Source organism: Citrus sinensis, chromosome 8 (genome assembly GCF_022201045.2).
Source record: "Citrus sinensis cultivar Valencia sweet orange chromosome 8, DVS_A1.0, whole genome shotgun sequence".
Lineage (NCBI taxonomy): Eukaryota > Viridiplantae > Streptophyta > Magnoliopsida > Sapindales > Rutaceae > Citrus > Citrus sinensis.
The window spans coordinates 25,286,985-25,303,329 of record NC_068563.1 but is presented as its reverse complement, the minus strand read 5'-3'; the positions used below and the strand labels follow the sequence as shown (position 1 = coordinate 25,303,329).

Genomic DNA, 16,345 nt, shown 5'->3' with positions numbered 1-16,345 from the left:
ATGATAATGGAAGAGATATGAATTGGATATATATTGTTTTGTATCCAGATCCGTAATAAAAATTAAGATTCGTATCTGCTCCAGATCCGTCATGAATCTATATTTTTCGCTCCATATCTAGATCCGAAATAAAAAATAAAGATCTATATCTGCTCTAAATCCAAAAAGAAAAATTCAAATTCAAATATATTCTACATCCATTATGAATTCTAAATCTCAATAATAAGAGATCATATTTTTTTAAAAAGAAAATTTAAGACTAAAATGCATTGGTAACAATTAAATTATATATTTTGTATAAAAAATCTAATAAGTATTGTAACTTCTACTTTTACACCAAAATATACAAATAACAAAGATAATAAAATATAGATCAAAAGTAATTGCAAGAATAAGATCATTATAATATTCTAATGTCTCCTTTACCATCTTGATATCAACTGCACACCATCATCATTTTAATATCATTAAATAATAACATATAAGTTAAAAATGATTTATTATATTTAGTGCTTTATTATTTTTATTATGATCATATATTAACTAAATATATTATTAACATAATTATTTTATAGTTGATAGCCACCATTGATTAGTGATTATACAAAATAAATAAGATTATGAGAAAATGATAGAAAAATAAACTCAAGTCTATGGATTTTCCTAACAATTAAAGAACTTATTCAAGCATTCAAATGAAGTGGAGAAGAGAAAGTAGACTAAAGAGGAAAAAAGAGACTAAATTATAGAGTGAAAAACTTAAAAAAATGAGGGCATGCTATCTTAATTTTATTTTACACTTAATAAATTTTTGTCTTATTATCAATTAAGTACCTTTAAGTTTTAATATTCTTAAATACATGCTAATGAATAAATTTTATCATCATTTATAATTACATAATTGTTAAGAATTTTTTTAAATAAAATTATATTAAATGGTGAGTGGACATGGATTTAGATCTAGATATTAAGATAAATAAGAATTTGCTTCAGATCCGCCTTAGATCCATGCATCGATATCCAAATCCGATCCAAATCCATTTTAATCCGACACAAATCCGATCCAATTGGATTTGGATCACATGGATCTTGGATTAGATCTGATCCATTGCCATCTTTATTTCTTACCAGTGCACTGATCAAGGTTTACTTTTAAAATTAAGAAAATTATCAATCGTATATCTTTAGTATACTTCGTTATTAAATTTACTATAACACTTTCAGAGTATATCAGTCATCCACACTAAATTGACAAAATGTATCTGTCATCCACTAAGCCATTAGTTGTCGTTTAAATATAATGACATCAGAGGGGTAATCTGGTCTTTTCATATAATACAAATAATAATTTAAGGGTATATAATTGATAATAAGAGATTTTAAGAGTATATAAGTGATAATTTTTAAGGGTAAATCGTCAATCCGCTATAGTTTCGTTAACTTTCAAACGGCAACTAACGGTTTAGTGGTCGGCAGATAACTTTTGTCAATTGAGGATGGATGATTAATACTTCCTTAAAGTGTTGTAGTATTTTTTTATAAAAGCACAAATTTAGGGTATACGAATGATGATTTCCCTTAAAATTATAAGATTATTTGCTCCCGCACTAGAAAGATTTGAACCGTGAAAACGATAATTGAGGATGTATATTTTTGAGTTTGATTCACACGTGCTGAAAAACCGATTCAAAGTTGTAGAATGGAACAAAATCAATTTTACTAATCAATTTTCATTTTCAGTTTTTAGTTTTTGTACTTTGTAAGATCAATATTGAAACCGATCAATTTATAAAACTTTAAACCAAATCGAACCAATTCGGACAAAATGCCACCTCCTACCTATCGATAACCCCAACTAATGAGTGGTTTTCTCTTCTATTTCTGTTTTTATTTAAAACAAAAAAAAGAAAGAAATGTTATATATGCAAAGCTGGGATGCAAAAATCTGTGCTCTTACCTAGTCTAATTATATTGTTATATAATTCTTGATCTTGATTGGCAAGTAAAGTGCTTTCGTTGATTACCTTAAAGAATGGGATTAACATAAGATAGGCCTCTTAAACGCGTTGTGTTTGCTACTTTGCTTAAAAAATGGTCCCGTTTTAACGCGTCAATCAGCAAGCATTAGGCAACAAGCATCTCCCTTCACTCGTATCGTTCCAAATCCTCCAAGACAAATATTTGCCATTTAATTTCATGGAAAAAAAAATCTTCTAGAATCTCAATCAACTTTATTCTTCCTTTGTCCGTAAAATATGATGAAAGTTCTTATTTATTTATCATTTAGTAGTCTTACAAATAGATTAATTATTATTCCCCCCCCCAAAAAAAAGAGATTTTTGAGTGATGATAACATAATAATAGCAGTTGTTAGAATGATGCCACTCATTCTCCTAAATTGTTAGCACGATTATCGTTATCGAATAGGAGAAGTTGCAATAACATCGGAATCCCATATTTTTTGTTTTCTCAACGAAGGATATGATTTCTCTACTTGTTTCAAATAAGTCCTTGATTCCAACTTAAATCACCAAATTACTCTTGCTATATTGCGTTTGTACTAAAATAAAAGATACTACGAGTTAAGAGCTATATTCACTTCATAATTACTATTTTAGTTTAAGGCGATACTGTTTATTAGTTCGTCTTTTTATTTAATAGATCAATACTATCACATTACTTGATATGAATAAAATTGATATATAATTTAAGAATAGAGATAACAAATAGTTAGTTTATTCTTTATAAACAAAATAATTATTTTACCACTCATAAATATAGTGATGGAAAATTGGCATGCCTAAGATTTTCATCCGAGAACTGACCTAACAGTAAATAAAAAAATTTAGTGTCTGATTAATTTTTTTAGTATAAATTAAATTAATTTCAATAAAAGGAACTCTTATCTCTAAGATTCGTGCAATAATGAAAAGAATCCGGCCATTCCGACTAAAAGAGTGTAATATTAAATGTACGGTGTAATAAAACTATTGGTAATCCAAGGGTTTCAATTCATGTTAGAGACAATTTGATACGAATAGACAAATTATGTCCTTATTTGGAATAAATATAAATCATTATGGATCCGTGTGTGAATAAGAAATAAATGGCCATGTCCACCTATCAATGTAAAACGGCCCACCAGCTCATCAAAATTCCATGATCGAACCTTTCATCTGACCCATACCCGGCCTATCACGTCTCCTTCAAAAACCAAAACACTCTCGCTCGTTCTTTCCCTTCACGTAACTCTCTCTGGCTCTTCACTCTCTTTCTCTCTCTGCAGTTCAATGGAGCCATGGCTCGACGACTTAGCCGACGATTTACAGAGCGTGAGTTTCACGTCCACGAACACGACCGCCACAACGATCAACCGCAGCACAAGCTCGGGCTCCTTCGACGCCACCGCCTCACTCACCCCGGCTCCCTCCGCTCACAGCTCCTTCTCCTCCAAACCCAAATCCACCACTACAACAACTCACTCTCTCTCATTCTCCGACATCCGCTTCTCCCTCCGCATCGGCTCCGGCGACATCGGCTCCGTCTACTTAACCGAGCTCAAAAACCAAGACAGCAAAAGCATTAACAACTACTCTCTCTTCGCTGCTAAAGTGATGGACAAAAAAGAACTCGCTTCGAGAAGCAAAGAAGGCAGAGCAAGGACTGAGCGGGAAATTCTGGAACTGTTGGACCATCCATTTTTGCCCACGCTTTACGCCAGTATAGACTCGCAGAAGTGGCTCTGTTTGTTAACGGAGTTCTGCCCCGGCGGTGACCTCCACGTCCTCCGTCAACGCCAGCCTAATAAACGGTTCGATGAAGCCGCCGTCAGGTGCGTTGTCCGCACGTTCGATCTTAATTAATTAATTTTCTTCTTTATTTATTTGTTTGATTTGCATTATAGTTCAATTCAAAATAAATAAATAAATAACTGTAAATAGGAAACAGTAATAAATAATTGATTGACTATTAAGTGACGACGGTGATGGATCGGGTAAGCACTTGGCTAGTGTCAGATGCGGGGCCCACTAACTGGGTTTGAACGTGTGTACCTTGTGTTTGAACTTTCAAGTACATCGGATCATTTTGCTTCGGTAGATTTCGCCATTTCGGGTGTTGTACTGTATCTATGTATAGTTAGGGAAATGGTCAACTGCGAGTGAGCCCTTCTTTTAAGCTCGTTTAGGTTTTAAGTCAAAACTCTCACACTCTTAGGATTGTTTTTGACTCTTTTTTTTTTTTTTTTGGTTTAGAAAGAACAGAGGAGTGTTCGTCCCAAAAAAAAAAAGAGGACAGTGTAAAATGACATTTTTGCCATTTTGCGAATGCTTAATACAGATTTAGGAAAATCCAGCTCAAACTATGTACTGGCAATTTATAATGTAGGAAAATCTGTTAAGGAGTGCCAGCTTACTAGATCGTACATTGCGTAATCGACGATGTACAACAATATGTTGCTGATATATATTAATGGAAATGAATTAATATCATCTGATTTTAGTCCTAGATAGTGTATTGTTGATGGCAGATGTGGTTGGAAGTGTAGGAAATATGTAGAGGTGGCAAAAATATCCGCCCGGTCTGGACCCGGACCGTACCCGGGCATTGTGGGTCGGGTATTACCCAGTCTGGGTATGAAGCCGAGTCGGTCTTGGACATCACTTGATAAACCCGGAATCCGGATTTTATTAAAAAAATATTATAAAATATATATTATTTTAAATATTTATATTTATTTGACTCATTTATTATATATATATATATAATTTTAAACACTTAAAGTTTATATTTTCATGTCAAATTTTATTGAAATAAATTTAAAACTTATAAAATTAGCAAAAAAATAAAAATATATACACATATAATATTAAAAAATATAAAATTCGGGTATCCGGATTAAAACCCGGCCCAGACCTTGACCCGGACCGGTTGCATCCGGGTAGGGTCCGGTCATTGCAATACCCGGACCCGGCCCGGGGTTTTGCCATCCCTAGAAATATGTCAATAATTGTTGTTGATTAGGCGGACCCATGGATAGATGAAATCGTTCATGCGGCGCCATAAAAAAAGTTGGTTCTGATTTTAAATTGGGGGATGCTATTGTTCATGATTAAGAAAAATGATTGATACTAATTTTAGTTATTATGTAGAGGATCATCATTAGTGAGTGGTATCTAGTATGAATACATTAATTTGAACAAAGATTATTCGTAAACTGCAGAAGTAGCTTCTCTTTCAACTAATGTTTTTAAGTTTTTAAAGAGAACAGGCCCTACTCTGTCTTTGGCTCTTTGCTTTAAATTGTTGGGTTGTTGATTGGAAGGAACCGTGAGACTTGACAATTATGATCTGATGTAAGTATATTAATGTTATAAATATTATAACAAATACGAATCCTGGAGTAGTTTAATACCTTTGTATGATATTTCTCACATCACCTTTTATTACCACAACATCACTAGAGTATATTTTTATATCATGTGTGATGTAGGATTCTTTAGCTTCACCTTCTTAAGTTTAACTATAAGCAAATCAGCAGAACTAAAAAAAAAATGATCTTGATTAATTAGGTGGTAGATCTAGTTGGTGTTTTTGATGCCACTCCATATGGTCCAAATATCTAAAGTCAAATATTTTGGATTCTGTTATCTTTCGCTGGATTTATGGGTGGATTTAAGGTCAATTTGCCTCTCAATGGTGGCCCCTATTTTCATTTGTTGGCCCACTTTTCCATATTTTAAAGTCTAACCCACCTATATACCATAAAAAACATTTAATCCTTGGGGACACAAACTCTGATCCTTTACCCCTAAAGTTATTTTATGTCACATTTTTTCTTCCCAAGCAAATTTTAAAATAGAGATACATGGAAAGTTCCATGGTTACCTCACGTGTCAACATACCCAGCACATACATGCACAACAATTAAAAAGAAAACAAGAAAAGAGGGAGGAAACCTTGATCATGCGAATCCCATCTGTGAACGAGACTTCGGGAGGAATTATAACATAATCATATGTAACAGAGTTGACAAAAGAACCTTTAGCTTTGTTAAGCAATAGATAAAAAAATAATTAACTGATATCAGTCTAGATATGATTGGCACAGTGTCTTATACTGTTATATATTTATATATCTCATGTCTTGTTGTGGTACCTTCTCACATTGAATGTATTGGTTATTTTGATAGTGGTAACAATATTATGTGGCCGAGTCTAGGCTATTCTTGAGTTCACAAGTGCTCCATTTTAAGTATGAATGTTTCTTTATTTCGACCTAATTGTGGGGTATCTGGAATAATAGGTAGACAAGAGATTAAGCAATGGAAATATGCTCCAATGTAAGGACACAGGGAACGAAAGTTTAATTCATTTACTTCTGTAGTCCTAAGCTGAGAATATTTCTTTTCTTTTGTATATTGTTTATTATTGCATACGCAGATACTAAGGGAGTAAGAGATCTTAGCAGAAGTAAGGCAAGTCGAGACATGTAGGTCCGCTAGCTGCGTGCATTATGTTGTAGGAACTAGAAGCAAAATAATTTATTGTGTTAAGCATCTTTTAAGGATGTGAAAAATAATAAATTTAGCTCTTTCAATAATTGATAATCTTAGTAGGTCCACATAATATAGTCTCACTCATTGTGATATCCTAATATTTTTTGCTACACGCTCGATTGAACTAATCAATTTTATAATGGATGGGTCACTTGTTCATTTATAATGTATAATAGAAGTGTTCATCTCTTGTTTCCAGATTCTACGCATCGGAGGTGGTGATAGCGCTAGAATACCTTCACATGTTGGGAATTGTCTACCGTGATCTGAAGCCAGAAAATGTGCTAGTTCGATCAGACGGACACATTATGCTAACGGACTTTGATCTGTCGTTAAAATGTGATGATTCTGCATCAAATGCTCAGATTATTTCTGATCAAAACCCACCAATTGCGGTCCTACAAAATGAGTATCTAGTTGATCATCCTCCATTCACATCCGCTTCATGCATTATTCCTAATTGCATTGTCCCTGCCGTGTCATGTTTTCGACCAAAGCGCAAGCGGAAAAAGAAGACGGGCCAGCATAGTGGGCCTGAATTTGTAGTCGAACCTGTTGATGTCCGGTCCATGTCATTTGTTGGGACCCACGAGTATTTGGCGCCGGAGATTGTGTCCGGTGAGGGTCATGGAAGTCCTGTGGATTGGTGGACACTAGGGATATTTTTATTCGAACTATTTTATGGGGTGACACCCTTTAGGGGTGTGGACCACGAGCTAACTCTAGCTAACATCGTCGCTCGAGCCCTCGAGTTCCCAAAGGAACCGGCCGTGCCAGCCACGGCTAAGGACCTGATCTCACAATTATTGGCCAAGGATCCAGAAAGGCGATTAGGGTCCACAAAGGGTGCGTCGGCAATCAAGCACCATCCATTTTTTCAAGGGGTCAATTGGGCATTGTTGAGATGCACGACCCCACCATTTGTTCCCCCTCCATTCAATAGAGAACTTGTATCGGATGAAAGCTGTCCTGAGACCCCAGTTGAATATTATTAATGAAGTAAAAAGAACGGAAAAATGGTTGTTAATAAAGAAGTTCCACCAAGATATTTTTGAAGATCATAAAGTTTGTTTTCCCTACAAAATATCTATACCTCATTCAAGTGCTTTGAAATAGCAACAGCACTCTCCATATATAACAAATATTTTTAATTTTTTATGATGAAAATGTTACAATTCTCGTTTCAACCATCTCTGAAAATGTCATAGCAAGATCAATGTTAAAACTTAATAATCAAAATAATATCAAGGTCGATGCTAGCGTCAGGTAAGGCGGCGGTGGCTGCTGTTGTTTGTTTCTGGCCTGGCTTCTATTTTTGTGTTGGCTCGAGAAGGTCCTAGCTTGCAACCCCCACCATGTGAATTGGGCTCGAGAAGGTGCTAGCTTGCAACCCCCACCATGTGAATTGTTTAGCATTTAGGGAAAATGTGGGGCTGGCAATGAGGTTTCTTTAGTTGTTCTTCTGTCCCTTTTTTCCTTTCGTTGAGAATGTCACATGATATAGTGCTTGCAATTGTTATCTTGTATTTTTGTGATCATTTACCAAAATGTGTACCAATTCTCATTCTCTCCACACAAATAGCTAGCTGTATTGCCATGCCCTAAGGGACTATTTGAGTGGTTTTCCTAAGAAAATAGATGCTAAAAAATTAATTTAGTGAATAACTTGGTTATTGACACAGCCCAGCATAAAAGAGAATTTAGGGGTTGATGGGACAAATTTACGGGTAAAAATAGCATTTAGAAGAAATATGAGCCCAAACCTTTAACTTGGGCTGAAAATGGGTTCGTCATACGTTTTTCCTCGCCAGAAGCTGCGCTTGAAAAAAGAGCTGACTTTCAGAGGGTTTTTTATTTAAATATGCCCATTTCTCCTTAAATACTAAATCTATACCTCATTATATACATATATCTCATGAAAATATAAAAAGTCAAAAATAATCTAAAAAATTATTTATTTATATTTTCTTCATCTCTCATGACTTTTACATAATAACACGATCAAGTCGAGTATACTCGATTTTTTACCTGACTTAATCAAAAGGAAAATTTTTATTGCAATTTAAGTTGAATATTCTCAACCAGTTACTAAATTTCAATAAAAAATCGAGATTTTTTGCTGAATGAATAATAGATAAGGTTAAATTAAAGTTGAATATTTTTGACTCTTTACTCAACTACTTAAAAAAGTTGAGAATTTTTTAGATAATTTTTTATTTTAATTAAAGTTGAGTATTCTCGACTATTTATCCGATTAACATGAAAAATTAAGAATTTATGTTAAATTATTAATTGTGTATGATTTGGTTGAAGTTGAGTATTTTTTATGAGTAATGATACAGCCACAAACTCTTGTACAAACTTATTTTGTACAAACTGACGTGGCATTAATTCATTGGTTGAATGAAAATATAAATTAATAAAAACAAATCATGTGGGTCAAGTGATGTTTAATTCAACCAATCTTATCATGCCACATCAGTTTGTATAAAATAAGTTTGTACAAGAGTTTGTGGCTGTATCATTACTCATTTTTTATTATTTATCCGACTTTAAGGAGTTGGGTTTAGTTTTTTGTGGATTTAGTTATGATTATTTTTGTATTTTACTAATTTTTTTATAGTATATATGTGTAAAATTTAAGAGTGTTATAATTTTAGGTTTATATAGGGTGTTTTGAAGGAAATGAGGTATATCCCACGCAATTCTCCCCTTTCAAAACCAGGACGCCGTGGGGTGAGTGAAGGACTTTGAAGTTTCTAAGTTTACAAAGCTTCAAGCTCCAAATTTCGCTCTCCAAATCTCTACTTTCTTATCGAAAACCCTAGACTTTGACGACCATAATGGAGGAGCAGCCACAAAACGGCAACGCAAACGCCATTGCAGAAGCAGCGGACGACGACGTAGAGCCAATAGTCGGGCCCACGCCCGCCCCTCGGGCCCGGGCCAAGCGCCCGCTCCAGTTCGAGAAAGCCTATCTCGAAGCGCTCCCCTCCGCTAACATGTATGCTTATACGGCTTCATAATAATAATAATAGTTCCTTTTGTGTCATGTGTTTCGGGGTTTAGGGTTTCTATGTGATGAAACATTTATTGTTCATGATATATTGTTTTACAGGTACGAGAAAAGTTACATGCATCGTGATGTAGTCACACATGTTGCTGTCTCCGCTGCTGAATTTTTTATTACTGGAAGTGTTGATGGTAAAACTTTTACATATTGTTTCTCTTTTTTTTTTCTTGCTAATATGGCTTTGTTGTTTTCTTCTTTTGCATGTAAGGGTGATCTAAAGCTACTTCAACAAGTTAGTAATATGAGATTGGGATAACTAATGTTAAATCCGTATATTGTTGAGCTTCACTTAACTGGATGTTGTAAGATACTCGAATTTGAAGGAGTTGTTCAATCTGGTGTTATAGAGATCGTCTGTCAAAGCTAGTCATCCAGGAACTGTAAATTGTGACACTATCAGTTGCTAATTTTCTGTAATGCCAAATAGTGATAAGTTTCCATTTCTTTACCATGATGTTGATGCTTGCAAATGATCGAAAAATTTTGTCGCTGAAACCTGTCTATTGTGTTCTCTCGATTAGATTCGATAGATGATTAAATTAATCATCATATTTAGGTTCACTTAATTACTTTTTGTTTCTTGTCTATTCTTTTTTAAACCAGGGCATTTGAAATTTTGGAAAAAAAAGGCGATTGGCATTGAGTTTGCAAAGCATTTTAAAGCCCACGTTGGTCCTATTGAAGGCCTAGCGGTGAGCTTTTCAACCTTATATGCATACATGCATACCATTTTATATTTTTCAAGTTGGTCCTTAATTTAATTGTTATTGGCATTGGTATATAATGATTGTGTTAGACTTTGTATATTACTGAATTAATTTTCTATTGTTGTGGGCTTGTTGGTCTCTTTGGGTTTTGCCACTCGATAGAAGTTGAGAACAAATTTTTGGTAGTTTAGTTGGAATTCATACAATGTTGCCCAATGTCCCTCCTAGATTAGAAGTGTGAAACCTAATTTTGCCACTTAGGCATCCCCAATAAAAGTGAAATCTTATAGCAAATTGGAAATACGACAATATATACCAGTTTCGATTTTCCAAGTATGTGCACATTCTCCAACATCTACAACGTGGGTGATGGTGCTCTCCTCTGCAGTGTTTTTTTCTAAAAAAATGAATAGAGAAAGAAACTAAGAATTTACTTTTAGAAACTGTGTCCTATCAAAGAAATGCATCTGTATTGTAAGGTTCTTTCTTCAGGAAGTTGCAGAAATGGTTTAGTCATATTATTGTTTTCCACTTAGTTTATACCAAGTGTGTTATCTACTAATGATGTGTCCATCACTATTGGAATATATGAAAGCCGTTGCCATCAGTATTACCGTCACCACTCTGTGTACTGCAATTACTTTTACATTCATGAAGGGTGGGATTGCAATTGTTGGTACTGCTTAATCATCATTGCTGCCGTGAATTGTCTACTTAGAATACTCATTGCCAGCACGGTCAGCTTTGCTTTATACTACATGTTTCTGTGATGCTATCAAGTTGCTGGAACCTTAACTGGCACTCTGCTCTAGGTAGTATCGCAACGCTGCCTGAGACTGCTAGCTGTATTTGTTCTTCTATAATTTCTATGCCTTTTCATGTCCTCCATAGTGCAATCATTTGCAATGATGCCATTATTGTTATCTTTTCTCTATGTTTTCCACCTTTCCTACCATTGACATAGCCTTTGCCAAATTTGTGGTTAGGCATCTGCTTCAGTTTTTGTGTATTACGTAGTTAAGGCAGCTTTTGCATTAGTTTGTTGAGTTTTCATGGTATTTTATGCTATTCTGTATTGCTACCTTTTTTTTTTTTTTCAACTTGTTATTGCTGTCATCAACCGTGACTTGGATTCAGTAATGCAGGTTAGTGTTGATGGTTTGCTTTGCTGTTCAATTTCAAATGATAAGTCTGTGAAGATATATGATGTCGTTAACTATGACATGATGCTTATGATTCGTCTGCCATTTATTCCTGGTGCTGTTGAATGGGTCTACAAACAAGGGGATGTCAAAGCTGGGCTTGCCATTAGTGATAGAAACTCCTCATTTGTCCATATTTATGATGCTAGAGCCGACTCGAATGAACCTCTCATCTCCAAGAAGGTACCTTAGCCACTTTGGAAGTTGCATGCTTATGAAAGTTTTTCCAGATTTTTATGTTCTTTTTTTCTTATTCACAGGCTAATACGTTGTCCTGTCTCTCTCTCTTTTAATCTTATTAATGTTTTTTCTGTTGTTACCTTGTGTTTTCCAGGTACACATGGGGCCCGTAAAAGTTATGAGGTACAACCCTGTTTTTGACACTGTGATATCTGCTGATGACAAGGGCATCATCGAGTATTGGAGCCCTCATACCCTGCAGTTCCCAGAAAGCGAGTATGTGCTAGTGGACATGCCAAGTAATCATTACTATGATAATTTACCAGAGATCTATAGAATTTTGATAAGTATTTAATTTTTTTCATTGGTGTCCATTGATTTAGTTTCCTGGTCAGTGCATGTTCACCTACACTCAATTTATTACCTTTTTTTTTTTTGGTTCGGAAAGCAACCATTTTTATCAAATATTTTGTAGCCATTTGATGCCTTATACTATTGTTTTTTCATGTGTGTTTGTTATGTAACATGGCTAAAGATCCTGTACATCACTTTGGAATTAGTTTTGGCATTGTTATGTTGACTGTTTCAACGTTGGATGTTCTTTATTTAGCTTAAGTTTTTAATTCCTATGGTTTTCTGGTACATGCAGGGTGAGCTTCAGATTAAAAAGTGATACTAATCTCTTCGAAATTCTCAAATCTAAAACTACTGTTTCTGCTATTGAGGTACTATATATCTCTGAGAAGATTATGTTAGCTGTTAATTCTATAACTAATTTGTCTTGACACTAATGAATATTATCCTAGTGTTAATGTGCTATGCTCAATCATTTTTGTGAGTTTGAGGGTTTTGTGGTTGTTAAAGGTTTAATACTGAAAATTGCTGTATATTTTTCAGGTGAGCCCAGATGGTAAGCAGTTTTCCATTACATCACCTGATCGTAGAATACGTGTATTTTGGTTTAGAACTGGTAAACTAAGACGAGTTTATGACGAATCACTTGAGGTAAAATCAGTTTTATATGAAATCTTATTTTTAACATTTTATCTTTTGAACTCCATGAAGGTGATGAACTAATAGCTTGTTCTGATTAGGTGGCCCAAGATCTTCAAAGAAGTGATGCCCCCTTATACCGGCTGGAAGCTATTGATTTTGGGCGAAGAATGGCTGTTGAGAAGGAAATTGAGAAAACAGAAACTGCCCCACCATCAAATGCAATTTTTGACGAAAGCTCTAATTTCCTTATATATGCAACTCTCCTAGGGATAAAGGTAATATATCACGTTGTTATTTTTCGATTGTAAGATTCTTTCTGTTTGAAAATTCATTGTCTTATCATCTTTAAGCATTTTTTCCCCCCTTTTCTTTTTGTTTTCTGTGATATTCTTACTTTTTTCCTGTCCTTTTATTTTACTTCTTATAGATTGTAAATTTGCACACGAATAAAGTGTCTCGAATCCTTGGGAAAGTGGAAAACAATGATAGATTTTTGAGAATTGCTCTGTATCAAGGTGATCGAAGCAGTAAAAAGGTTAGAAAAATTCCAGCAGCTGCAGCAAATGCCAATGAGAGCAAAGAGCCATTTTCAGATCCTACTTTACTTTGTTGTGCTTTCAAGAGGCATAGGATCTATTTATTCAGGTAACAAAATAGTCTACTGAACTTTACTATTAATTTCTTTGTTGTTTTAATTATTGTAATTAATATTTCTTCTTCTTGCATGTGTATACTAGTGATGGCCTTTAATATTGCTGTTCAACTGCATGATTTTCCATGATTAACTAGGGTTTGTTAGCCAGGAATTGAAAGAGAGATTATTAAGAATTTTAGGAATTAAAAGAGAAATTCTGAAGGATTATTCGAAATGTGTTGCATTTGACTAACTATGTATGCTCCCTATAGTCGGAGAGAACCGGAGGAGCCTGAAGATGCTACGAAGGGAAGGGACATCTTCAATGAAAAGCCACCTCCTGATGAACTTTTGGCTGTGTCGGATATAGGAAATTCAGTGACAACATCTCTTCCTGACAATGTGGTGAGTTTTCTTTTTATTCATCTATTTTTGTGAGGCAATCACGGACAATTTGTCTTGTCACTAGCACAAACATTTAGTTCTCCATCCTAGACTACAGTTCCATGCTTACAAAGTTGGGATAAAATCTATTATCTATGGGATAAATGATTTTGGGTGTCACCTCAGGGCAAAATGTTGGAATTTAAGCTTGGTCTGATGCTTCCCAAGGTATTTGAACCCAAGCTGCCACTCAAGCTAATTCTGGGTTCCATCCTTTCTTTCTGGTTCAGGATCTTTTTATCTTGTTTTGCTGAACAGGCTAGATCCCCTTGCATGCTATTGCATTCTGAAATACTTGCTCTTGCATGCCTATTGTAATAAGTTGATTGTCAGTTTTCATATATAACTATTTCTTTCTTCAACCTTTTGATTTGTTGTTTCTTTTATGGATCTGGTCCTCAAAATCGTTTGTTATACGGATAGAATATCTGCTGCTGTTTAGTGTATTCTACAGCACTGCTCTTTTTAGGCTATGGCAGACCAAATGTGTTTCTTATTTCCTTTCTTGTAGGGGTCTCCTTAGCTTGCAACACATTTACTCATACTTTTTTTTATTATCCATCTGTTTTACCAGATTTTGCATACGACAATGGGTGACATTCATATGAAACTTTATCCAGAAGAATGTCCGAAAACTGTGGAGAACTTTACAACACACTGCCGGAATGAGTATTACAATAATCTCATTTTTCACCGGGTCATTAAAGGCTTCATGATTCAGACTGGAGATCCTTTGGGAGATGGCACTGGTGGACAATCTATCTGGGGAAGGGAATTTGAGGATGAGTTTCACAAAAGGTAATAATTTTTGTTTATTAAAATGCTGAAGCATGGCATTATTGGCTCGCACATCTTTATTTTTTTTCTTAGTACTTCTGTCAATACTTTGAAAAAGCTTCTTTCTATAACTAATAATAATATATTCAAAATTGTTAGAGGCACTCATGAATTTGCTGCAAGACAAGTGGAGAAACATGTTCTTTGCTTGACAATTTTAATATGTTCTTTGCTTCTAAGACTACTGCTAAACTACAATCTGGCATGTTTCACTTGCTATTCTATCTTGCTTGACAAACTGCTGCTTGTGATTGGCTGGTTGGCTATTAATGTACATGACTCACTTTAAATTGTAAAACTTCTGTATCTGCAGTTTAAGACATGACAGGCCGTTCACAGTTTCAATGGCAAATGCTGGCCCAAATACAAATGGGTCTCAGTTCTTTATCACCACTGTTGCAACTCCGTGGCTGGACAATAAGCACACAGTTTTTGGTAGAGTTATAAAAGGAATGGATGTTGTCCAGGTATTTTTTGTGTACTTTCTTGAGGGGCTTTTATAATAGTATGCTGCAAGGCATTGGCTTTACTGACTAGGATATTAGTATTGGGCAACAACCTTCTGTATAAGTCCTTGTAGTTGGATTTGGCGAATGTCCAACAATTCTTTGGGTTTTGATCCTGCAAGTCTAGAGCAATTGCAGACAATTCCTTTACATGATATTTATGCAGGTGCCAACATTTATTTATTTATTTTTATCTTTTGACATTGCTGACAGGCTATTGAGAAAGTGAAGACGGACAAGAATGACAAGCCATATCAAGACGTAAAGATTTTAAATGTGACCGTCCCCAAGTCTTAGACACTCCCAGAGGCGTACAAATGGTTGATTGGAATTCCTCATTAATAAGTATTGATGACAAAATCATTTTTCAGGCAAGTCTTTTTGTTTGTTTTCACTAGACAATCAACGTTATCCTCCTAGAAACTAATTGGGGTGAAAGAGAAATGGAACAGATTCTCTCGAACAGCTAGAAGAAAGAAAGAGAAAACAGCAGCATTTGCAGTGTAAAGTGTAGACATCGTTCAGGAGTGATAACAGTTCAAAAGTGAGTTCTCAAGACATTTCTAAAACTCTGCTCTTGTTAGGTATATGTACCATAGCCACTGCAATTTAACTTTCTGCCTTCTGTAGTTGGTGACACCTTATGTCACATTCTATTGCTGGAGCAATATGTTGTTTTCGTTAAAATAGATTTTTTGAGTCAAGTTTGTGTTTATAATTTTGCAATTCCTTGCCCGAGAAGATGAGAAAACATGGGCATTAGCTAACGCACTTCCAGGAAATGAGCCTGGGGTGGAACCAAGATCGGGATTCAACGAGGGATAGAATGAAAAGGCTATAAGCTTAAGGCGGACATTATCGGATATCTATAAACTAATAGGGCAAAGTGTAAGATTTGAAAGATAGCCAAATTTAATCAGGACGCTTATTTTCTCCGAATTTTTTCATCTTGGCCCCCAAGTAACAACTTAGGCGATGTTTGTTTTTTAATTTGAAGTCTGAATTTAATTTTTTTCAGACATTTATTTATTTTAAGCTTTTTTAACTTATTACTTATTGTTAGATAATTTTATCTGAATAAAAAAAATAAAAAAGTCTATTTTTATCTAAGTCTGAAGTTTAAATAGAAAATTTTAATTTCAAATATCAAAAATACCCTTAACAATTCATGTATTTTTAATATTATGTATAAATTTTATATTTTATATTA

General features: G+C 34.7%; 2 protein-coding genes across 4 annotated transcripts; both read left to right on the top strand.

Moving 5' to 3' along the window:
- The first annotated feature begins 3,154 nt into the window (after window positions 1-3,154).
- Window positions 3,155-7,612, top strand: LOC102610364 (serine/threonine-protein kinase D6PKL2). Its single transcript, XM_006471316.4, has 2 exons — window positions 3,155-3,832; window positions 6,756-7,612. The coding sequence occupies exons 1-2, from the start codon at window positions 3,291-3,293 to the stop codon at window positions 7,549-7,551; spliced, it is 1,338 nt and encodes a 445-aa protein (XP_006471379.1). The 5' UTR covers window positions 3,155-3,290; the 3' UTR covers window positions 7,552-7,612.
- Window positions 7,613-9,237: 1,625 nt separating this feature from the next.
- LOC102609935 (peptidyl-prolyl cis-trans isomerase CYP71) lies at window positions 9,238-15,839 on the top strand. Of its 3 annotated transcripts, XR_008051045.1 has the most exons (14): window positions 9,238-9,560; window positions 9,675-9,760; window positions 10,233-10,321; window positions 11,482-11,725; window positions 11,877-11,994; window positions 12,368-12,443; window positions 12,616-12,723; window positions 12,813-12,989; window positions 13,142-13,359; window positions 13,621-13,753; window positions 14,367-14,590; window positions 14,943-15,096; window positions 15,349-15,506; window positions 15,588-15,839. XR_008051045.1 is itself a non-coding variant. In XM_052432217.1 (13 exons), exons 1-13 carry the CDS (start codon window positions 9,400-9,402, stop codon window positions 15,430-15,432), a joined length of 1,872 nt encoding a protein of 623 aa, XP_052288177.1. In that variant the 5' UTR covers window positions 9,238-9,399; the 3' UTR covers window positions 15,433-15,839. The 3 variants fall into 3 exon arrangements, 2 of the variants coding, with proteins under 2 accessions (XP_052288177.1, XP_052288178.1); XM_052432217.1 differs by having other exon boundaries at window positions 15,349-15,839; XM_052432218.1 differs by lacking the exon at window positions 9,238-9,560 and having other exon boundaries at window positions 9,742-9,760; window positions 11,474-11,725; window positions 15,349-15,839.
- Window positions 15,840-16,345: the final 506 nt, after the last annotated feature.

Bases quoted from the DNA above. Each gene is read 5' to 3' on its own strand.
- LOC102609935 (XM_052432217.1), top strand. From the start codon at position 9,400: ATGGAGGAGCAGCCACAAAACGGCAACGCAAACGCCATTGCAGAAGCA. The intron at 9,761-10,232 runs GTAAAACTTTTA...TTTTTAAACCAG, and splicing joins TATTACTGGAAGTGTTGATG to GGCATTTGAAATTTTGGAAA. The intron at 15,097-15,348 runs GTATTTTTTGTG...CATTGCTGACAG, and splicing joins AAGGAATGGATGTTGTCCAG to GCTATTGAGAAAGTGAAGAC.
- LOC102610364 (XM_006471316.4), top strand. From the start codon at position 3,291: ATGGAGCCATGGCTCGACGACTTAGCCGACGATTTACAGAGCGTGAGT. The intron at 3,833-6,755 runs GTGCGTTGTCCG...TCTTGTTTCCAG, and splicing joins TTCGATGAAGCCGCCGTCAG to ATTCTACGCATCGGAGGTGG.